Below are 23,965 nucleotides of genomic sequence, written 5' to 3'. Positions count from 1 at the left end.
GGCCCCGGCAGCAGTGACAGAGGGAACCCAGCCATCCGGAGAGGGCGGGAGGTGTGCCCATGTGTAGGGTAATGCAGAGAGAGAGACAGATCCTGGCCAGGGAGCTTCTCCGAGACCCAATGTGTCCTAACACACCTCACTGAAGACGGGGCTCAATGGCAGCGAGAGTAGTTTTGAATTTGGGAAGAGAAGCCTTCAGAGAAGTGTCCAAGGTTTGCCTCTCAGCACCAGTGTCTTCCGTCCAGCTCTAAGCATTCTGACCGTCTGTGGGGCACAAAAACCAATCCTAATTCCTTCCCAAACCACGCAGCTTCAATCCCTCCAGCCTCTGTTCCCGCCAGAGCAACAATCCCAGCTTCCTCGGGGAGGGGACATACGATGAGTACCTTCAAACACGTGTTTGTGTGCAAACTACTTAGGTAGGGCAAAGCATCCCTCCAACCCCTTTCCAACCACGCCTACCTGCCCCCCATCAGCATCACCTTTCCAACCACGCCTACACCCCATCAGCATCCCCACACCAGCCTCCGGGACACAGGAGGAATAATGTTGCCACGTCGGGTTAAGGCTTTCCATGGACACTCAGGCGCATCTGTAATACCGCAAGGAACCAGCCCACAACCCACATGGAGTCCCCAAACCACTGAGGGGCAGATGGGAGAACCTCACCCCTGCAAGGCCTGGGGCAGACGCTTTAAGGGCAGCAAATGTCCCTTCCTACAGACCGCACACGCCGTTCCACTGTTCCTCCCCGGCCAGAAACGGGCCTCTTAGTGCCCCCGTCCAACCAGGTGCCACACAACCTGGGCCGCTCAACCCGTGCCACGCCGGCCGCCTCTCGGTGTCTCGACATCTCCTGGTGTTGATGGGAAAGAACCACACGGAATGACAGGAACCAACAGCAGGTTAAACTTTCCCATCGATCGGTCGGTCGCGCTGAGAGCATTGCCACTTACCCAGCACAGCCAGACAGCTCAGCACCGGGAGAAAGCACTTCATGTCGGCAGCGGAGAGAAGTCACAACACGGGCGCTTCCTCCTCTCCCCGGACTTAATCTCTCATCGCTGGCAATCCACTCACAGCTCCGGGGGATGGTTTTGGAAACAGAACTTAACTCGGAAAACAAGGAAAGGTTAAAGAGGAGAGATCAGCAGGAGGAGGCAGTCGGGAGGGCCACTGGTGGGTGGCACGCGTTCAACTCCCCGATGCAAAGGGTCCAGAACAATCCTGCAGGCACCTCTGGGCTCCTGCCACCTCGTGTGCCTTGCGGTTTCCACGGGAATTACAGATTGCGGTGGGTTAATCCTCCAGGAAAAGGGGGAAAGAGTCTGAGAAAATCCTTTCATCCGCTGATTATACAGAAATGTCCTTGGCTTCCCAGTGAAGGTGTCTGTGCCCTCTCCCTCATTCGGATTCCCCGCTGGGGACTGGGCAGGTTTTGTCAAAACCTTCAGCAGCCGAATCGCCCCTGGCTAACAGCCACTGCTCGGGTTTCTTCTTGGAAAAGTGCTCTTCACCCATCATGGGAGGTCAAGGAGCTGCCGCCGGCCCCAGCCCCGGCAGGTACACGCGAAGCCGGTAGGCGTTTCCGAGCCCCGAGGCGGTCCCCGATGCCAGCAGATTTCTAAAACAAACACAACAAAGATTTATCAAAGCCCCGCACGCCGGCCACAGAACCGGGGGGGGGGGGGGGGGGGGCAGAGCCCGCCGGACTCCGGGGTCCCTTCCCCGGACCGGGACAGACGCTTTACAGTCTGACCTTGGTCCAGTCGCAATGGTGGCCTCCGCCTCAGTTTCCCCGCCCGGAGAGGGCAACGGTGGGCAGCCGGATGGTGCCTGCCAGACTTTTGCCAAATGCTTCACTCCTGGGAATTCCCTGCGCCTCCGCCGAGCCCGGCGCCACGGGCAGCCCCACCCTCCGCGGGCGCGATCCGGTCCGGGGCTCCGAGGTGGGGCGGCCGCTCCCGGTTCCACCCCGGCCCCCGCCCCCGACGTGGGAGCCCGGCGCGCGCCGCGTCCCCGGTGGCCCCGCTATTGTTGTACCTTCCCGGGTGTTTCTTTTCCGCGGGGCGGGAAGGAAAGGGACGGAGGGAGCAGGGCGCCGAGGCTGCGCTTTCCGCTGCCGGGACACGCTCGGTGCGCGCCCGGCCGGCCGGAGGAGGGTCTGGGGCCGAGCCCGGGGCGCAGCCGGCGCCCGGCCCGCCGCCGCCCGTCCTCGCGCCCCCCCCCCCCACCGGGGCCCCGCTCCGCCCGCTGCCGCCCGGGCCCGCGCCGCCCCCGATCCCCGGTCCTCACCTCCCCGCGGCCCTCTCCCTCTCCGAGCCGGTCCGTCTGCCGGGCGGCCGGCCCGGGCGCACGCCTCTGGGGACGCGCCGCCTCCTCCCAGTCCTCCGGCTCCGGCCCCGCCGCCGCGCCCCGCCCGAGGCCCCGCCCCCGCCAGCCCGGCCGCCGCACGGGCCGCAGGAGCGCGGGGCGCGGGTGCCGCCTGGGCCAAGGCCCCGCCCCCGGCCCGCCCCTTCCCGCAGACCCGGGCCGCCGCGGGGCCGGGGCCTGGCTCTTGGGGACCTGGCTGTTGGGGACCCGCACCTGCCGGCGGGAAGGGCCACCCAAGGACCCGGACACAGCTGGCGGGCGGGCCAGAGGCGCTGAAAGTTAACCTGGGGGTCACCCGCAGCCTCCCGGTCACAGGCTAGACCCTTCCCAAAGCCCAGCGGAGGCCCAGGGCCTCCAGGAGGGCGGCACCAAAACAAAGCCCTCGCAGAGGCCATGCGCCTCTTCATGCAGTGCCACCCATATTGCCCTTCGCTCTAGCACCGAACTTCCCAGAAGCTGAGACGTAACTGGACTCTGAAATAGCCTGGGTTCTCACCCTGGTTCCTCCACTTCCTCAAGACAAACCGCGGTCCGGGGACTCGGTGCCTCCGTTTCCCCATCTGTCATGGTTGTATGAGCCGCCCGGGATACACGCGTAAAACAGAACGGTGCTGCCGTGTCTTCTGCGCTCAGTAACTATGAGCTGTGATTGCTTCAGAGGAAGTCCTGTCCAAGCAAGTGCATTTTCATTCATTTGATACTTATCCAACCCACCTAGGGGCCGGGTAGGCACTCTCACAAGTGACCAAGGTAGAACAGGGCAGCCCTGTCCTCCTGCAGCTTCCGGTCTCATGAGGAGACAATAAAACAGGGACGGCAAGAAAAAAAGTGTTGACAAAGCATGTGCAGGGACATAAGTCCTGTGTTGGGGGTCGAGGCATGAGGAGGAGGGGGAGTTGGTCACTCAGGAAGGCTTTTAGGAAGAACCAAAAAGCAGAGCAGGCAGCAGAGCAAGAGAGAGGAGAGAGGGAGGAGTCACAGGCCTTGGACTCAGCATCCTGGCAGACCCAGAGGGGAGAGAGAGAGTGGCCCATTTAGAGGATCAGAAATCTCTGTCGGGCCCAAATGTGGCTGCAAGAAAGTACACGAAATGAGCAGAGGAGAAATCCGGTGCCTGAACCAGGAGCGCTCTGGACGCTGTTAAGGAAGTTTGGACTTTAGCCCAGAGCCTTAGGGAAGTTTTGTCCACTGTGGGAAGACCACTCTGGCCTAGGTGTGGAGGATGGATGGAAGGGGAGTTCTACAGGCGTCTGGAGGTGTTGCTGGAAATCCAGACAAAAGGTAATGGTGACCAGACCACAGAAGTGGCAACAGGGAGGGAGAGGAGTGAGCAGGTACCTTGATGTGGGGAGGTAGGCTCCTAAGGGTGAGGGTGAGGACGGGCCAGAAAAACCAGTTCTGCCTCAAAGGCCGAGATCAGGAGAGTAAGAGAGGGCTGAATGGGGTGAGTTTGAGTTGCCTGCGGGCATGCAAGTGAAGATGTCCCAAAGCAACTGGGTGTGCCTGCAGAGGCCTGAGAGCTTGGGGCCGGGTGGAGTTCAGAACTCAGAATGGAACTATGGGTTTGTAAAATGCTTTTTCCGCCCTTCTGAACAGTATGACAGTGAAAAGATTTAATGAAGGAATAGACTGATGAATTCATTTATGTGAGGGAGAGGGAGGGAGGGAGAGAGGGAGAAGGAGAGAGAGAGAGAGAGAGAGAGAGAGATATGAAGAAAGACCCACAGCATGCAGGGCAATGAAGAACATGCTATGAGGAATTCAAAAATAACTAAGGGGGCCTTAGCTAGTTTGGCTCAATGAATAGGGCGTCAGTCTGTGGACTGAAGGGTCCCAGGTTCAATTTCAGCCAAGGGCACATGCTGAATTGCATGTTCAATCCCCGGTAGGAGTTATGCAGGAGGCATCCAGTCAATGATTCTCTCTCATAATTGATGTTGCTATCTCTCCCTCTCCCTTCCTTTCTAAAATCAATAAAATATATTTTTTTAAATAACTAAGGGGTCTTATTTGCCCCCACCTCGCTCCCTTGCCGGCATGATCTGCCCTTAATCATTTATTGCAAACAACTCCTGGCATTGTGGCCTGCATATAGTAATTGCACTATAAATACTTGAATTGGATTGGATTGGATTAAAATATTTATCACATATGCCAAGAATTGTATTGAAATCTCTTGTGCGTTAAATATGACCTCTTCCTCCCAAGACAACCCTGACTCTGGCACCTCCTCCCTCTCTGCCAGACTCCTTCATTTGTTTATTGAGCCCTGCTATGTGCTAAGAAAAGACCGCTCTCATGGCACTTAAGTTCTAGAGGAAAACCCAGATAAAAGTGTGACATAGCATGACGTGTGTTCTGAGGAAAAGCAGGATAAGGGAATTGTGTGTGCATGCGTGGGGCGGGGGGGGGGGGGGCGTGGAGGAGGATTCTGTTCCAGGTGTGGCGGTCAGGGAAAGCCAGGGAGGAGGGGGGGAGCCTTGGGGATTTCTGCAGGAAGAACATTCCAAGGTTAGGGAACACCAAGGGCTCAGAAGCTAAAAGGTGTGCCTGCAAAGGCCTGAGAGAGAAGGGGGTGGGGGGTTGTTTTCAAAAAAGTCACAGAGCCCAAAGCCTGCAGGACCTCACAGGCTGGGGGCAGTTTGGGTGGCTCTGGCTGCAGTGACAGGATGGAGCTTTGGCGGGCAGGAGTGGAGGAGGGGCACTAAAAAGGAGGCTCTTATGGTCACGATGGTGATCGATGACCACGGCTAGGGCTGGGGTGGTAAAGACGCAGGTGAGGAGAAAGGTGTGGCGTCTGGGAGCATTTTGAAAGGAGACTGGATGTAATAGGGAGGAGAGAGAAAGAGGAGAGTCAAGGAATCTTCCAAAGCCCCACTTGAGTCTTACTGGGAGTTCCCTGGCCCCACCAAGCCGCCCAACCCCGTTTCCAAGCCTGTGCTTCCCAAACATTTACTCCCCAGGCCTCCACCGAGGCCACTTCCTCTGTCCTCGGACCTGCACTCAATTACTCCTGCTCAGTGGTTCCTTCTCAGCTCCTACTGTGTTGACCTGTAGCATCCTTCTGAACGACCTGTCAACCCCAGGCTGGTTCCCGGCACAGCATCTTCCTAATTTCCACGGTGATGAACCATCGAGGATGTTTAAAGAGCCGTGCTAACTGTAAGGCAGGGAGAGTCAATGCAAGTGAGGGCTGAACAGGGGCATGCTGGTGGCCCTTCACCTGAAAGCGGAGAAAGCCATGACAAGGGAAGAAGCGTCTGGTCTGAACACTCTTACATCACCTGTGTGTGTGTGTGTGTGTGTGTGTGTGTGTGAGAGAGAGAGAGAGAGAGAGAGAGAGAGAGAGAGAGAGAGAGAGAGAGAGGTCTTACACTGGAATGTTGAGGCGCCTCCTGGGCCGGCCTGGAATCAGCTGCCCAGTTGGGATGTTTGGGAGACTCCTTCCTGAACCTTTCCCCCCACCCCCCACCCCATCCCCTCCGGGGCGCTAAGCTCGGAGCCTGCCAGAGCCAGGCTGACTCACAGCATCAGCAAAGTGTCACAGTTGGGGAACAAAGGTCTAGTGTTGCCCGGTTTTCCTACTTTTCAAGAAAAACGGGAACTCCAGATTTTCGTCGAATGCTTCCTAATTTTGTTTTTCATTGGAAGACAGTGTTTCAAAATAAGTGAAACCCTGTGGGAAAGCAACAGCACAAAACTTGTTTGAGGTTGAGATTCGGCCAGTGATTCTTTCAGTTGGAGGTCTCCAGACCCATTGTAGCTGGAATCAAAGGCTAATCTAACACCAGAGGGAGCGGCATGGAGGGGGGCCAGTGAGGGGAGAGGAGTTTCAACCATAAAGATAATTTTTTTTAAAAGACCAAAGTGATATAAAGATACCAATGGGGAGAGTGGGGAGAGAAAGGGGATGGTGAGCCAAGTTGTCTTGCTGAGGGCGAGGCATTTCGTGTAAAGACAGCCTGACACTCAGGGCTCCCAGCAAGGATGCTAATTTCTCTATTGCACTTAGAAACGCCAAGTGGGCAGAGCAAAGCTCCCCACCTCCCAGGCAGCCGCTCCCCAATTCTTCTGATAGCTTGCTCTCTGCCTGGTGATTACCCTCCCACACAGGCCAAGGTCCCCCGGCTGAAGACTAGGAATAGCTCACACAGGATGCCATCTGCCTTAAAAAAATAATTTTTTTTAAAAAAGGAGTTGACTGTTATATTTTGAGATCAGGGTGGCGAGGAGGTAATTAGGTGTCCAAGGCGTCACCCATAGGTGGGTGCTGAGAACCTAGCGTTGGAGAAGGGGCTGGACGGCCCCCATGAACTCTGAAGACTGGTTTCTCCCAGGGGAGGAATAAGACTCGGTCCTTCCTCCACAAAACCCCGGAGCTGTGCTGGCTTGTTGTCCAGCTGACGGAGCATAGCGTGTCTGAAGAAGAAAGTCTGGGTTTGTGCCTCAGACATACCTTTACTGTCACTTAACTCTGGTCAAGTTACTTCCCCTTGCTCACCCTCTGCTCCTCCTTCTTAGAGGGGATGTAACCGTGGCCCCCATCCCCGGGCGAGGTGAGGATTAAATGAGTTCATATAAAGACAGAACTTAGCACCATCCCTGGTCCTGGGTAGTCAGTACTCATTAGCTATTCTCGTTACTAGTTATGAGTCTCACAGGCGCAGGGAGCCAGGCTCTGCCACATATGCTGTCTTTGGACCTCGCTGGACCCAGCGTTCTCCTTTTGGAAAATGAAGTTGGTTAGATTAGGCAGAAGGTCCCACACTGGCTGTGCGTGAACTATTCCACAAGCCTTGAAAATGCAGATTCTCAGCCCTGGCCAGTGGTTAGAGTGTTGACCCTCACACTGAAGGGTCTTGGGTTCAATTCCCAGTCAAGGGTATGATCCTGGGTGGCAGGTTCTATCCCCAGTCCTGGTCGGGCAAGTGTAGGAGGCAACCAATCCATGTGTCTCTCTTACATCAATGTTTCTCTCTCTCTCTCTCCCCCTCCCATCCACAACTCTCTAAAAATTAATGGAAAAATATCCTCGAGTGAGGATTAACAAAAATAAAAGTACAGATTCCCACGCCCCATCCAAACATCCGTGTGTGAGACTAAACTAGATGGGCTCTTCCAGCTCAAAGTGTAATGAAAGCTTCTCTCCAATTCATGATCTCATCTCCTCTGTGCAAGCCCGTTTCTGATTTTGATTGATGGGCCCCTCAAATACATAGCTTGTCACCTAGATCAAGAGTTAGAAGCGTCCCCCTTTTCATCAGTATTCCATTCAAGAAGTTCCCCCTCCTGCCTATCCCAATCTTGAGTGTTTCATGGCTCGCCATTCCTCTTTTCCTAAATTCAGCAAATTCTGATTTTTTTTTTTTTAACCCAACAGCAGCCTTAGATCTCTTTCTCCTTGCGCCCAGCTCTGGCTCTCGGCCTATGTTCTGCCCTCCTGGGGTAACTCCCTGCCTTTGTGAAGGCAGGCACGTGACCCCGAGCCTGTGCGTAGGCAAGGATTTTGGCTCAGGCTGAATGCCGCCACACTTGTCATGTTGGCATGACTTCTCTGAGCTCGAATGGCCGACCCCCACTCTCTCTCAGAGTCCCAGGGTGCCGGGCTGGCTGCCAGCAGTGGCTGCCATGGTCAACCAGGCAGCGGTCCAGGTGGAGGACTCTTAGGGACTGTGCTTGGCCCCTCTGGTAGGGGAAAAAAACACCAACCATGTGTGTTTGATCACAAAGCTTCTGTCCTCGCACAGGGAAGGTGTGCCACCACCGATCTGCTGTTCTAAGAACCCAAACGACCCAGGCCAACCGTGAGTGTCCTGATGCCGGGGTTGGGGGAGTGGGGGTGGGGCCCTTGGAGACATCTGCTCCCCGCCGGTCGCCAGGGCTGCCGGGCAGATCTGGCTGGCACCTCGCCTCTTTCTGGAAACAGTGCGAAGACGCTGGCACATCTCACCCAAAAGTATAGGAGCCTGGCTGACAGTTTCCAAAAGTTCACTCGGAAGTTAATCAGAACATATTTCCCCAGATCAGTCATGTAATATACAGTGATTCTATTTCTAAGCCGACACACAGCCCGTTTAACCCTTACTGTGCTTCGGAGAGAAAAGAAAAAAAGCAGGAAGCCAGCATACAGTTGAGACACCAGTGACTAAATATTACTGAAAAATGGCATTAGAACAAGAATTTCTCTTTTAAAAAATATCGACGTGACGTAGTGCGCTGTTCTACACCCTGGAGTGCTAAAGCGTCTTGTCCTCGCGGAGTTTAGTTCTGCATTTATTTTTCTGTTTATTGTCTGTGCTCCCCATGAGCGTGTCGGTTCCCCGGGGGCCAGAAGCTGGTCTCTGTTCTCCAGTGTGGGCCTATGCCTGGGACAGGGCCTAGCGTAGATGTGTGCACTCAAAAACTACTTGTTAAATAAGTGAGCACATCAATTCTAGCTGGGGAGACAGACAACAAGCGAGTAGGCAAATAAATGTGCCCCAAATGTAAGGGCCATGAAGAAAAATAAAGCAGAACATGCAGGAGATGGGTGGCTATTTTCGGTGTCACAGCCAGGCTTCTCTGAAGGAGAGAAACATGCACAGAGATCGGATGAGGAATTGAGTCACGGGAGGAATGGGGGGGGGGGGGGGAGGACTGCTGCTTTTGTCATTATCAGACCAGGAAATGTGGACCCATTTTCCAGTTGACACGTGAAAAGCCTGGACAAAATTTAAGTAGTGTTAAAAAATAGTTAGTGAAGACCCCAGCAGGCTTGGCTCAGTGGTTGAGCGTCAACCTATGAACCAGGAGGTCACGGCTCAATTCCCGGTCAGGGCGCAGGCCCAGGTTGCAGGCTCGATCCCCAGTGTGGAGCATGCAGGGGGCAGCAGATCAGTGATTCTCTCTCATCATTTGTTCCTCTCTCTCTCGCACTCTCCCCTCCTCTCTGGAATCAATAATATATATGTGTTGTTGTTGTTTTTAAGTTAATAAAGTGTTGGGGAATTACCAGGCAAATGCTAGGAGAAGAGGAGGACCATGGCGCAGAGCCCGCTGCCCTGAGGGCCTCTATGGAAATGCCAGAAGTAGCTACACAACCCAGCTGAGCTTCGGGTGGCCTCAGAAGGCGAGGGGACGTTTAACTCTTGAACTTGGGTTAAACTGGTTCCAGGCTGGGAGCAGCACGGGGGACCTTCCAGGAGCCAATGGAAATCCTTTCAGGAAGAAGGGCCTATCGCCCTGGGCCTCCAATGACGCCCAAACGGAATTCCCAGCACACGGTCTGATATAATCAGGAAATGTGACAAGATGAGTGAGCACCGGCAGAGAGGACAGGAAACTGAACCAGGCCCACAAAACCCTGAGCTATTGGAGTCACCGACACAGCCCACAGAGTTAATGCTGTGTACCAAGTTCAAAGAAATGAAACTCACAGGAAAGACGTTGCTAGAGAAATTGAACCCGCGGGGAGATCTGGGGGGAAGAGCTTTCCAGGCTCAGAGGACAGTAAGTGCTAAGGCCCTGGGGCAGGATTGCGCTGGGCAGGTTGGAGAGAGGAGGGCAGTGTGACAGGAGCAGAGAGAGCAGGGGAGGGTCAGATCAGAAAGGAAGGCAAAAGCCAGACCTTTGGGGTCTTATGGGCATGAGACTCTTATTCCAGGAGTCAAAGGAGATGAGGTTTTGGTTTTTATTGGTACACAGAAGCCTTCATTACTGATCACCCTCTTTCGTGCCATCTATTGTACAAAACCCCTTAGTGAGGGACATCAGTCCTCCGCCACATCAGTCCTCCATCCATCTCCCTGGGATGCTCAAGTCCCATCTGCCCAGAGGCCGGGCCCCTGGGACTTGATCAGGGACAGCATCTCCCCGGAGGCTCTACAGGAAGCTGACTGTGTTCCCCATGCTTGCTCTTAGCCAAAGGCAGGGAAGTGCTAAGCTGGAGCCCACGTGTGTGCCTTGAATTCACAGATCAAATGATCACACATGAACAAGATTCTTTCATTAGCGCTTATCATATCTATGAAACCCCCCTCCCCCAATCTTTCTTTTTCTTACAATTTTCCATTTATGGACAAAGGCAAGAGAACAAAAAGGGGGGAAAAGAAGACAGAGAAAGATTGAACTAAAGAAGAAAAATTGGTGCCTTAGTCAGTTGAGCTCAGTGGACAGAACTCCAATTGGCTCACAGACTGAAGGGTCCTGGTTTTGATTCTGGTCAGGGGCACATACCTGAGCTGCAGGTCCCCCAGCCCTAGTCAGGGTGGCATGCAGGAGGCAACCAATCAATGTGTCTCTCTCACATTGATGTTTCTGTCTCTCCCTCTCCTTCTACTCTCTCTAAAAATCAATGGAAAAATATTCTTGGGTGAGGAAGAAAGAAAGAAAAAGAAAGAAAGAAAGAAAGAAAGAAAGAAAGAAAGAAAGAAAGAAAGAAAGAAAGAAGAAGGAGGAAAAGAGGGAGGGAAGGAGGGAGGGAGGGAGGGAGAGAGAGGGGGGGGGGAAGAAAAAAAAGAAAGAAAAGGAGGGGGGAAGAGAGGAGGGGAGAGAAAAAATTGGAAAGAGGAAGGAAAAGAAGGGAAAGAAAAGAAAGAAGGGAGAGAGAGAGAAGAGGGCAGAGAGAGAGAGAGAGAGAGAGAAAGAACAAGCGAGAAAGAGAGAGAGGGAAGGAGGAAGGGAGGGGGAGGGGAGGAAGATAGACAGGAGGCAGGAAGGAAAGAAGGGAGGGAGGGAGGAAGGGAAAAGGAGAGAAAGAAAGAAATCCTTAAGTAACCACACATGTGGCTATGAAATATATGTGAAGTATCTCCACTTAAACAGCAGGGGCCTCGTGGCAGATTTTAAATATTTAATTGACTAAGAAACCAACCCAGAACAAAGCCCCCTTTCTTTGTGAGCTATCATATGATAACCCAGACACAGCAGTTGCTATTTTTCTCCAGACTCTATCAACCACAGCCGTTTGTCTTCGTCCTGCACTGTTGGAAAAAAAAAAAGAAAAAAATTAAAAAGAATGCGTGTCTCTCTCAGGCACAGACCAAAGCAGCCCCATTGCAACAATGGCCGACCTGAGGGACGGCACAGCCTCGGCCCTCCTGGCTGCCAGATGTCAGACTGTGCTTCCCTTTCATCCGCACCCACCGCAGGCCCGCACCCTGTGCTGTGGTGGGAACTCACACCCGTTTCCCAATCCCACCTCGGCTCTGACGAGGCCTAATCTTGCCCGACGGGAATGAGCTGCCTGGGAGTACAGAGGGGGTGGGGTTCGATTTGTTCCCCAAGTTCTGCTGCTTATTAAAAGGCTTGTTTTCAGCCGGGGAAGCCAGTCATTACCACGAGGGGAACACAGAACAGACCTAACCCCAGGGTTTGAAAGGCGTACCGTGAGCTGGAGGGAACACGCGAGTCCTCCCATGGGTGTGTTAACCCAAAAATAAAAGCCAGAGAGAGAGAGGCAATAAGCACTTGTTTGAGATCCAAAAGAACAGCTAGCCGGGAAGCACTGATTCAGGCAGGAACACAAATAGTGTTCCAATTAGGAGACAAAGCAAGGGGTAGTTATGAGACAGGGAAGGGGACGGGTTACATCAGTGGAAGGAAGGCATTTCCACAGGTGCAGACCAGCTAATTAGTGATGCTAATTCTCCACAATGTGTTTTACTTTCAGTCTAGCAGTTAAACGATCTGCTTTCTTGTTATCTTTGCAAACAGTAGTTGGGGATATGGTGTGGCTTTAGGCCCAGCCCTGAGGTTACTGTGCCCAGTTTTAACATTCCACAGGCTGGAGGATGCTCCTCTGGGATGGCAGCTCCCAGTCCATTTTAAAGCTGCTCCCTTTCTGTTCTTTGTAGGTGCTTTCCTGGAGGTTCCGTCCTCATTCTCCTGTAGACTACGGAGGCTGCTGGGTGACTCCGGGACCTCCATCTCCTTCTAGTTCCACACACCCCTTCTGCCTTCTCTCCTTCCCCTCTCCATTCTCCTTTTCTTTCGTAACTGTGGATTGCCTCCAGCAAGGCAGTGGGCAGTCACACCATGAAGGTGCTGACCAGAGGGCCCCAAGCTGCCAAGCCCCCCTCGAAGGCATGAGAGGACACAGGGAAGGCAAAAGACAGTGTAGCTTCCTAGTTGAGAGCTTGAATTCCATACTTCCTCTTCCACTGGCTCTGTGACCTCTGATAATGTAATTAATCAACCAGACTCAGTTTGCTCACCTGTAAAATGGGTGCTTTATATGAGGAGATGTTATAGGGCATTTTTTAAAAATAGGGTTAGCTTGGGGAATACAACACTGGGTGAAATACTTAGTACATAGTAGATGGTCAATGAATTCAGTCACTTAACAAATACGATTAAACATCTACTAACTGCCAGGCCCTGTGCCAGGTACCTGGTAGACAAAAGAGGTAACACAGGGCCCCTGCCCTCACGGAGTGAACCTGTGTGTCCATGATGAAAGTGCCATCGTTGGCTCCGACAAAATGGCACCAGGTGTGAGACAGGACCTCGGTTCAGCTACCTGGGTACTTGAGTTCTGGCTAAGAAACAATTGAGGGCCAAGACTCAGACTGAAAGAGAAAGTTTATTTAGGAGAGAGAGAGAGAGAGAAAGAGAGAGAGAGAGAGAGAGAGAGAGAGAGAGAGAGAGAGAGAGAGAGAGAGAGGCAAACTCGCCCGGGGGAAGGGGTGGGGACAGGCGCTGGTGCTCCACTAAAAAGCCCAGCTGGTTCCTCCCTCCCGGGGGATTTTAATGGGGATTTTAGGGGAGCTCCCTGGGGGAGGGCGGGGAGGATCTCAACAGAACAGTGGTCGGCAAACTCATTAGTCAACAGAGCCAAATATCAACAGTACAACGATTGAAATTTCTTTTGAGAGCCAATTTTTTTAAACTTAAACTTCTCCTAACACCACTTCAAAATAGACTCGCCCAGGCCGTGGTGTTTTGTGGAAGAGCCACACTCAAGGGGCCAAAGAGCCGCATGTGGCTCCAGAGCCGCAGTTTGCGGACCACTGCAATAGACTATTCCTGTTTTCCAGATGTGTCCTTTTAGGGTGATGGTCTCGGCTGATTGGTCAGCACCAGGCAGGGTCATTAGCCCTCGCAGCTGGTCCTGAGGTCAGCCACGCATCCCTTGGCTGGTGTTGCTCCTTTTCTGGGCCTGGAGCTGACACACAACCGAGGCCTAGATGTTATCTCCAGGGGTTAATGCTTGTGGGAATGTTTGTGCAAGGGCCTGCGGGAGTCCAAGGAGGGCTTCAGCCCCCAGATTCTCCTCTGATGGTGTCTACCGCAGGGCTAGCGACTTGCCAGTGGAGGAGAGGTCATGGAGGGTCCGAACTGCATGACCAGTTTTAGGAAAGGCCAGGGGGTCTAAGCCCCATGACCAGTGATATGCTGGGGGAGGAGAGGTCACCCCGGGGGCATGGTCCTTGTTTTCCCAGTTTTTACCCGTTGCTAGGCAGCCAGGGGCTTTCCGCCCTGGTGACTTTCGGTACCTGGCCCGTCATCCTTGCTCGGCTCATGTCTGTCTAACTGCCTACCACACTATGAGAAAACTAAACCTGGGAATGGGATAAGAGCCCGCTGGAAGAGGAGCCACTGCACCTTTAAATGGTGCAATCAGAAACTCCCTGGGAAGGGGTCATTTGAATTAAGACCAGAGGAGGTGGAGGAGCCCTGCGGGCAGAGCAGATGTCTGAGGGAAGAACATTCGGGGCAGCAGGAAGAGCAAGTGCAGAGGCCCTGGGCCAGGAGGGCACCAGGTGCCACTGAGAAACGTCTAGGGCAGTGGTCGGCAAACTCATTGGTCAACAGAGCCAAATATCAACAGTACAACGATTGAAATTTCTTTTGAGAGCCAATTTCTTTAAACTTAAACTTCATCTAACGCCACTTCTTCAAAATAGACTTGCCCAGGCCGTGGTGTTTTGTGGAAGAGCCACACTCAGAGGGGCCAAAGATCTGCATGTGGCTCGAGAGCCGCAGTTTGCCGACCACTGGTCTATGAGTCCAGTGTGGCTGGAGCTGTAAGTCAGGAGAGCAGAGTAGAAGGAAATGAGGTCAGAGGGGTAAAAGCCTATGCGTGGGAGGGGAAGGAGGCATTAGGGAGTTTGATCATGTAGGTGCTTGTTGGCCACTGTAAAAACTTTGGAGTGTTATAAGGAGAGGAGTGATACAATCTGATCAATGTTTTCACAGGATTGCTCAGGCAGATGTGTTGAAAATAGACTGTGGGTGTCAAGAGTGGCCGCAGGGAAACCAGTTCAAGGCCAGATCCATAACCCAGGCCAGAGATGGTGGCAGCTGCCAAAGGGTGGTAGAAAAGGAGGTGGTGAGAAGTGGTTGGATCAGGATATGTGTTTGAGGAAGAGCTTGCAGAATTTGATGATGGATGTGAGGAGGAGTGTGAGAACAAGAGAAGAGTTCAAGAATGCCTCTAGGGGTTTTGGCCTGAGCAACCAAAACGATGGGATGGCCATTGACTGAGATGGGAAAGACTGTAGGCAGAGCAGATTGGGGTGGGAGTAGGAGAGGCTCTGGATGCTGTTTGACTGGTGAGAGATGATTGCCTTAATACCCCAATGAGTCACGCATTGAGGCTTGCCTTCTTAGAATGCTGCCTCAGCCTTGTAAGGAGCCCAGGCTAACCTAACCAGCTGGGGAGTCAGTCATACGGAGGACAGCCAATGTTACCTGGTCAATTGCTCCAGCTAACGGCCAGGCGCATAGACGTGGGCATCTTAAACCATCCAGTCCCAGCGATGACTCCAGAAGACTTCAGTTTCATGAGTGACCCCATGTAAGGCCAGCCAATGGATCATCCAGCTGAGACCAGCTCGGATTGCCACTAAGCTTCAGGGTCTGCTGTGTAGTAATAGATGACAAATCATGTTAAATGTGAGATGCTTTAAGGACATTCGAATTAGAGTGTCCAGTGGGTAGGTGAATGTCTGAGTCTAGAATCCAGAGGAGATGTCCAGGCTGAAACACATCAAGAGAGCCGTCAGCATACAGGTGATAGTTAAAGCCACAAGACTGATAAAACACCAGGGAAGTGGGCATAGGCAGGACAAGAAAAAGCCGAGGATTGAGCCTTGGGACACCATAACACGAAGAAAGGGAGAAGAATGGCAGATGTGACAGAGAAGGATCAGCCAGTGCAATGGGAGAAAAACCAGGCATGAGTGGTGTCCTGGAAACCAAGAAACAGGGTGTGTTTCCGGGAGAAAGCAGGACTCGATTAAGCCTAATGATAATCATCACTGATCCGGTAAGATAAAGACTGAGAACTGAGCACTGGAGTTAGCCAATGAAGGTCTCTGGTTGCCTTGAGAGGAACAGTTTTAATGGAGTAATAAACATGGAAGGAGTTAGAGAATGGGAAGAGAGGAGTTGGAGCCGTGGCTGTAGATAACCCTTCTGAGGAATCCTGATAGAGAGGGAAACAGAGAAATAGATGGGCAGGGTAAGAAGATGGGCAGTCCAGAGAGGTGTCCTAAGGTTGAGACCACTCATTTATGGAGAGGGAGGATCTGGTAGAGAGAGGAAAATCCAGTGATGTGAGAGACAGGAGGGAGATTTGCTGGGTGACGTGCCTGAGTACATGAGTGGGGATGGGACCTATCGTACAAATGGAGGCACGGGCCTGAGCTGGGAGCAAGATGGATCCCACATAATGTGGGAGGAAAAGCAGAAAGTGTGGAAAATGATGTAAGTGGGCAAGTGGATGTAGGTAGAAGACTATGGAACTTCCTGGATTCTGTTTTCTCAGCAGGGTCATCGGCTGAGCTTGAGGATAAGGGAGGAGGTGGAGGAGGAGGAGGAGATAGAAATGAATGATAGCCATTGTTACTATTTCCCTGCAGGAGGTGAGGGCTCCATCCTGCCTACTACTACCCAAGAGTTCAGGATTCGTGATCTGGTAGGCCAGGCTTGTAGAGCCTATGGTGTAGAGTGATTTTGGCTGGCACGATTGCTACTTCCTCCTGGACACGGGACTCAGTTTTGCTCAGATACGTGGTGGCCATGTGCTCAGGGGTGTCTGAGCCTTTCCCCTGACCAAGGCTGTGAGCCAATCAAGATCATGCTGTTCCTAGGATATTCTCCCCACAGGTTAGCTGTATATCACAAAGGGGGAAATCATAACATTACAGTAGAGAAACCAGGAGGACATGTCCGGGACTTGGTGATCACAGTTAGCATCACCAATAGGAACAAGTCACAATCACCTGCCATCTGTACATAACCGGAGTCTAATGAAGTATCAGAAAAACCCAGATCAAGGGACATCCCACAAAATAACTGGCCCCATCTCTTCAAAATGTCACAGTAGGGAGGACAGAGAAAGATCAAGGCTGACCTAGAGGAAGGCAGGCTAGAGAGGGCTGACAACTGAAATGCAACAGGTGATCCCTGGACCTGAAATGTCCTTACTGCAGAGGACCAGCAGACAGAGGGTGGACCCTGGATAAAGCCAGTGGGGTGGGGGGAAAAAAAAAAAAGATAATTCTGTTTCCTTTGCCAGCAAGTGTCTTAGGCATGGACATGTGTCCCAATTCTGATCAAGAACATGAGCGGAGCCGAAACCGGTTTGGCTCAGTGGTAGAGCATCAGTCTGCAGACGGAAAGGTCACAGGTTTGATGCCGGTCAAGGGCATGTGCATTGGTTGCGGGCACATCCCCGGTAGGGGGTGTGTGAGAGGCAGCTGGTCGATGTTTCTCTCTCATCGATGTTTCTAGCTCTCTATCCCTCTCCCTTCCTCTCTGTAAAAAATCAATAAAATATATTAAAAAAAAAAAAGAACATGAGCAGAGATATGCTGGCTGCCTCTTAGAAAAGAAGCTTCCTTATGATAAATAAAGAATCACAGAGGGAGGATTTCTTCCCTTTGCTCCCCAGTGTTCTGTGTGGGGAGAGGTGGAGGGGGGCAGAAACATTTCTTTTTTACCCAATAATAACTGTTTTAGGTTCTTGCTATGCCCTCAATATCCACAGACATTAGTATGGATTCACCTAACATCTCAGTGTTCTGGCCCTAACATGTTTAAACAGCGGAGTTCCTGTCAGTCGTGGTCCCTTCACAGAGCACCCCAAAAAACTGATAAATCTAAGATCAAAGCACAGCCTACGATTTAGCACGAAATTACATATTTAGCAACTGTGTGCTTAAGTTACTTAGAAATGGTCAATGTATTATAATCAAACGTACAGACACTGACACACGATATAAAACCACAACCATCAGCCCAAACACCTGTCCACAGAAAAAAACAAACTGTTCAACGTGGCATGACGTCTGGGCCCATCAATATTCATTTGCTAGTTGCTAATTCTTGCTGTCATCTGCTAGCACTGGCCAGTGGACAAGCATAACAGGTGCCAAGGATTTAATAAAAATGTAGAGAGAAAAAGACTAGACACTGGAGAAATTCTACCCATTAACTTAATTTTTCTGGGAATCTGTGTACATCTTCATTCAGTCAACAAAGACTGATTGGGCAGGTACCCTGTGGCAGGCACCATGCCAAGCAGAGGAGACAGGAAGCAGTGAGGAGACACTGAAGAAGGCTGGTTGGGGAGACGAAGGGGAAACGCTAAAAGCACCAGAGGAAGCAAGGCCTCTTATAAGGAGGGCAGAGACCTACAAAGCCCGGAGCCTGGCCAGAGATGGCTTCTGGAAGGATGAGCTGCGAGAGCATCTAGGAAATAAACTCAGATGGTTCAGGCGTCTTCAAACTACGGCCCGCGGGCCACATGCGGCCCACAGAGGAGTTTGATCCGGCCCGCCAGGTTTTTTGGGCAGTGAGCGCAGCCGAGGTGTTACAGTAGGAATTAGTAGTTCATATAGTCCAGCCCTCCAGCTCTCTGAGGGACCGTGATCTGGCCCCCACTTTAAAAAGTTTGAGGACCCCTGGCTCTAAGCCATGCTTGTCAGAGAGTAGGGTTTCATAGAGCAGGACAATGACCACAGAACTGGGGGGCGGGACAGGACCACCGTTTCCATGTTGTGAAATGATGGTCATTCGTTATTTCATCAAACATCACCTGCTGCCCTAGCCTGTGTGGCTCAGTGGCTGATTCCGGGAGCTCACGGTTTGATTCCTGGTCATGGCACATGCCTGGGTTGTGAGCTCAATGCCCAGTGTGCAGGAGGCAGCCAATCAGTGATTCTCTCTCATCATTGATGTTTCTATTGCTCTCTCTCTCCCTTCCTCTCTCTGAAATTAATAAAAACATTAAAAATATGTATCACCTGCCATTGCCATAATTTTATAGACAAAGGGATATTTTATACAAAAAAGGGAAAAGAAATAAGTATATGATTTCAGTAAAAATAAATAAACAAATAAATAGTCCTTTCACTGGTGTAAATGAAATTGTGAAGAACTCATCCATCCCCTTGTCATTTGTCTCGTTTTGCTGCAGATTTGTGAAAACATGAGCCCTGAGCTGCCGAGGGGACAGGAGCTGAGAAGAGACAGAGTGGAGGTCCTGAGGCCTCCGGGGCTGCTTCTGGGGACCCTGGGTTTGGGGGTAGGGTGGGGAGCAGAGCCAACCAGACCTCAGGGCTGGGTCATGACCTTCCAGGAGCCAGGTTTTCCTTGGAGGGTGGGGGTAGGGCTCCCTCTGTAAAAAAAAAAAATTACCAATTACATGTTGTGTGTGTGCTGACATAATGAAGAATTGAACCTTTGACCCTAAAGCACATGTGTCAAACACAAGGCCCGCGGGCCAAATCCGTCCCGCCAGGCCTTGCAATGTGGCCCGCACCGCGCTGTCATCACTGCACTCCGCTGCATTTCCATCACAATGACAGTTTATGACTGTTCAGTAAACCATTCGGTCCTCGATTTAGGCTGGATTTTAGATTTTGGCCCCTTCTCTGATTGAGTTCGACACCCCTACCCTACAGGTTCATTATGTTTCCTTCTGATGTTACAAGAAGTTAAAACATGTCTGTGGGCCCCTGCGGAGCTTTGCCCACTATGCCTAGTGGGTGTCAGGTCTGCCTGTCATAACATCCCGTGAGGAGGGTCCCGTGTCATCAGAATCCCCTCATGGTTCTGCCCGTGGAAAAGTCTGGCCCTGTTTGGGAGCAAGTAACGGACTCACGGAAAGCTGAGAAATGATGTCTCAAGAGGGCCACATCCCACAGAGGAGCGTGGCTCTTGTCCGTGAGCACAGCCAGGCCTGGAGACTCCAGAGGGCAAAGGGCCACTTGCCAATGGCCGGTGGGAGGGGCTGGCCTCTCCGGCTTCCGGGACAAGCAACAGGAGGACCTGTTCTTTCTAGAAACTCGGCAAAGGGCCTAGCATCCTGGGCCAGACCAAGCCTTGCACAATCCAGAGCCCCTCCTCCACCGAAACCCTGTCCAAACACCACCCTATTGAGGGCCTGATAAACCAAAGCTAAATTCTAGCCCCTGTCCCAGTGGGAGGTGAGCGTTGGAAGTCTTATCTAGGACACGCAGGGCTAGAGGGCAGGGACCAAGGTCATTTAAATGCCTGGGGCACTTGAGATCTCTGGTGGGAAGAGAGGAGAGAAAGGGGGAGAGAGGGGCCCCGCAGGAATCTGCAGCAGGAGCCCAGTTCCTGTTTCTGCCAGAATGATGCATCTGTACAAATGTGCGTACCCCAACAGGATCACCCTGAGTTTTCTACTATAGCTCAGGTGAAAGAAGATCAGAGACAAATGCACAATCATAAATTGGGGTGGAGGGGAGGATCCAAATGTAAGCATCTAACAAGAACACTGTCTAAATGAGCAACCAGAATTAACACTTTATCTGATGTCTTCCCCTAACAGTTCATAGCGAAACAATTCAAAGTGATGGATAGCTTGAAAGAACAGTGCACTGAATGTTTCTGTACCTCTCCCCCGGATCCACTAGTTGGTATTTTGCCACATTTCCCCGTGTGTGTGTGTGTGTTTCTTAGTGGTGTGTGTTGTGTGTGTTACATCAGTGTATTTGTGTGAGTGTAATTTTTTTTTTGCTAAACCATTTCAAAATAAGTTTCAGATGTAACGGCACTTCGCTATATAACTTAAGAACAAAGCACTCTCCTAAAAATGCATTATCGCCCTAGTTGGTTTGGCTCAGTAGATGGAGCATTGGCCTGTGGACTGGAGGGTCCTGGGTTCGATTCCAGGCAAGGGCACATGCTCCTGTTTTGGGCTTGATCTCCAATAGGGGATGTGCAGGAGGTAGCTGATCAATGATTCTCTCTCATCATTGATATTTCCATCTCTATCTCCCTCTCCCTTCCTCTCTGAAATCAATTTAAAAATTTTTTTTAAAAAAAGAAACCAGGGGAAATTTTTTTTAAAAAAATGTCATTATCACACTGAAGAAATTCAACATTAATGCAATAGTGTTATCCACTATGTAGCCCAATTATCTAAAAAATGTATTTCACAGCATTTCTATAATCCAGGACCCACCGAAGTTCACTCGGTGCACTCTGGTTGTTTTATGTCCTCAGTCTCTGGTCATCTGGAAGAGTCCCCTGCCTTGGGCTTCTGCGTCCTCACTGACGGTATTAGTTAACCTGTGGCCCTGTGGAATGTCCTAGGCTTTACCGATCATCTCCTCATGGCCACGGTCAGGCTGAGTGCTGAGGCAAGAATACTACGCAGATGACAGTGTGTGCCTCCCCCTGCACACAGCAAGAGGCCACCGGCCAGCAGCCCTCACGGCGATGCCACGTGTATTTGGCTAAGGGAAGACCTTTGGTTCTCTTTATTGTAAAGACACCCCTTGACCTTTGTAATGCATTACACTGTGGGTGTTAAAGTCTTTCTTTGTGATATAGTATATATTTTAATTATTACAATTAAGGTTCATTAAGTGGACATTATGATTCCCTCTTTGTACTGTCCTTCTATGGCTTTGACAAGTGTTTAATGTCGTGTAACCACCATTCCAGTTTCAAACAGGATAGCTTCACTGCCTTAAATATCCCCAGTGCTCCACCTTTTCTGAGCTCCAGTTAACCCTACAGGTGGAAAGAGAAAATGGGATGAGGACTGAGGTTTTGATTTTATATAGACTTGGACTTTTTTTAAAAAAAGTTATTATTTTTTTAATTTAATAAATCTTTATTGTTCAGATTATTACAATTGTTCCTCTTCACCTTCCCCAATTGCTCCCCTCCAACAGGTTCCCACCCCACCCTCAGCCCTTACCCCGCCCCACTGTCCTCATCCATAGGTGTACTATTTTTAAAAATATATATTTTACTGATTTTTTTACAGAGAGGAAGGGAGAGAGATAGAGAGCTAGAAACGTCGATGAGAGAGAAACATCGATCAGCTGCCTCCTGCACACCCCCCACCGGAGATGTGCCCGCAACCAAGGTACATGCCCTTGACAGGAATCAAACCCGGGACCCTTCAGTCCGCAGACCGACGTTCTACCACTGAGCCAAACCGGTTTTGGCCAGACTTGGACTTTTAATGTCTCGAAATGACCTTAAAAGGAGTCCATGTGAAATTTCATCTGGAGGTCAATGGCCTAACACAGTGGTCGGCAAACTCATTAGTCAACAGAGGCAAATATCAACAGCACAATTGAAATTTCTTTTGAGAACCAAATTTTTTAAACTTAGACTTCTTCTAACGCCACTTCTTCAAAATAGACTGGCCCAGGCCGTGGTATTTTGTGGAAGAGCCACACTCAAGGGGCCAAAGAGCTGCAGTTTGCGGACCACAGGGCCCTAACAGGGTGGGTATGGAAAGGCAGTGCAGGAAAGAAAATAAAGTCGGTGTCTGCTTATATCCAACAGAATGTGTGTGTGTGTGTGTGTGTGTGTGTGTGTGTGTGTGTGTTTCCTTCGGCTGCTATAACACAGACATACAAAATCAAGGTGTCGGTGGGCCATGTTCCCTCCAAAGCCTCCAGGGGAGGACCTTCCCGGCCTCTTCCACTTTTGGTGATCCAGGTGCTCCTTCGTTTGTGGGAGCACAACTTCACTCTGTCTCCATCTCACACGGGGTCTTCCCTCTGTGTTGTAAGCTCCTGTGTCTCCCCATGGTGCTCTCCCTCTGTCAGTCTTCCTTCCTTCAGGGAACAAAAGTCATCTAATTTTCCTAGGAAACCGCCTTTCTTCCATTGTCCCATCAGAAGCCCCCGCTATATATGGTGAGCTGAGGAGCTCACACCAGCATCCTAGGAGCCGCTCTGTAGCTGGAAGCTTCCTGAGTGCAATAATTAATCATTGTAACATTTCCTAATGTTTTTGTGGCGTCTCACAGTTTACAGAACATTTTCACACATATTCCAGCTTCCCCCACCCCCCAACCCCCCTTTCCTTCTATAAGAAGTGACACAGCTTAGAATCACTCACTCATCCACCCACCCACCCATTCATCCTGGCTACCTAGTGCCAGGCACTGAGCTGGAGGCGGGGCTTTCAGAGATGAGTTACGGGTCTTGTTGAGGAGAGAAACACACAACCTGCAATACAGCGGGACAAGCCCTGCAGTAGAGAGACAGGCTCTGGTGTGGAGAAGCTGGGAAGAAAGGAACCCACCCTGGAGAGAATCTCAGGAAGGGAAGCTGAGCCTCCAGCCTGCCCACCATCGTCCTGTGAGAAAATATCTCCCCTTCTCTCAGAGGTGGACTTCCTGTTCCTGCAGACTAACGCATGCTCACTGAGACGTGGCCTTACTCATGGGTGAGGAAACTAAGTTCCTAGAAGCAAAACGATTTTGCCAAATGATGCCCAGTGAGTGAGTGCCTGAGAAGGTTCTTGATCTTGAGTGCCCAGTGCCAGTTCCAGACTCACCTCTTTACCCCATGCTAGTCTCCCAGGGGCAGAGACAAGGATGTCCCACTAGCCTGAGTGTGGGTACACTGCCCGGCATCCCTCTTCCATATCCACAGCAGAGACGGCTGGGCAGAAAAACCAAAAGGCGCCCACTTGGCTGGAGTGGCTCAGTGGCTGAGCATCAACCCATGAACCAGGAGGTCACGGTTTGATTCCTAGTCAGGAAGCTTCATGGGTGCAACAATCGTGGGCTTGATCCCCAGTGGGGTGCACAGGAGGCAACTGATCAATGATTCTCTCTCATCATTGATGTTTCTCTCTTCCTCTCCCTCTTCCTTCCTCTCTGAAATCAATCAAAATGTTTTTGGGTTTTTTCTTAAAAGAGAGAGAGAGAGAGAGAGAAGGCCCTAACTGACAGGCCCCAGGTTCGATTCCAGTCAAGGGCATGTACCTTGGTTGCGGGCACATCCCCAGTGGGGTGTGTACAGGAGGCAGCTGATTGATGTTTCTTTCTCATCAATGTTTCTAACTATCCCTCTCCCTTCCTCTCTGTAAAAATCAATAAAATATACATTTTTTAAAAAAAGATAGAGAGAAAAGACGCCCAGCGACACTCACTCAGGTGGTAGGATCCCAGGCCACTTCCTCCCAGGCGGCTGAGGGACGGGCATCTGCAGTAGGGAGCCATCACTAAGTTCAGCATTGCTCACAGGGACAGAGAAGGCACGTGCAGTTTAATTGGCCCTACCAGGTGAGCACACTGTCTGAAGGCCCGGAAGTGCCTCATGAATAATTCCCCGTAAATATGGATCCATTGTCCACGTCTCAGGGAGACGGAGGGAGG

At 51.3% G+C, this 23,965-nt stretch overlaps 1 protein-coding gene across 5 annotated transcripts in view; it reads right to left on the bottom strand.

Annotated features, from left to right (window-relative positions):
• The window catches only part of IGSF3 (immunoglobulin superfamily member 3), a 79,722-nt gene extending 77,270 nt beyond the window's left edge, over positions 1–2,452 (bottom strand). For 3 of the 5 annotated variants that reach the window (XM_036452518.2, XM_036452521.2, XM_036452522.2), the window contains exons 1-2: positions 2,296–2,452; positions 957–1,624 (exon numbers count right to left, since the gene is read on the bottom strand). In XM_036452518.2, coding sequence (XP_036308411.1) covers positions 957–999 — 43 coding nt within the window. In that variant the 5' untranslated portion in view covers positions 1,000–1,624; positions 2,296–2,452. Of the gene's footprint in view, positions 1–956; positions 1,625–1,759; positions 1,975–2,043; positions 2,264–2,295 lie in introns of those variants that run through there. The other 2 variants (XM_036452519.2, XM_036452520.2) reach the window with 2 other exon arrangements.
• Positions 2,453–23,965: the final 21,513 nt, after the last annotated feature.

The sequence above is a fragment of the Pipistrellus kuhlii genome, unplaced genomic scaffold (assembly GCF_014108245.1).
Source record: "Pipistrellus kuhlii isolate mPipKuh1 unplaced genomic scaffold, mPipKuh1.p scaffold_m20_p_24, whole genome shotgun sequence".
Taxonomy (NCBI): Eukaryota; Metazoa; Chordata; class Mammalia; order Chiroptera; family Vespertilionidae; genus Pipistrellus; species Pipistrellus kuhlii.
The sequence above is the reverse complement of the archived record's forward strand: the minus strand, read 5'-3'. Positions and strand labels throughout refer to the sequence as shown.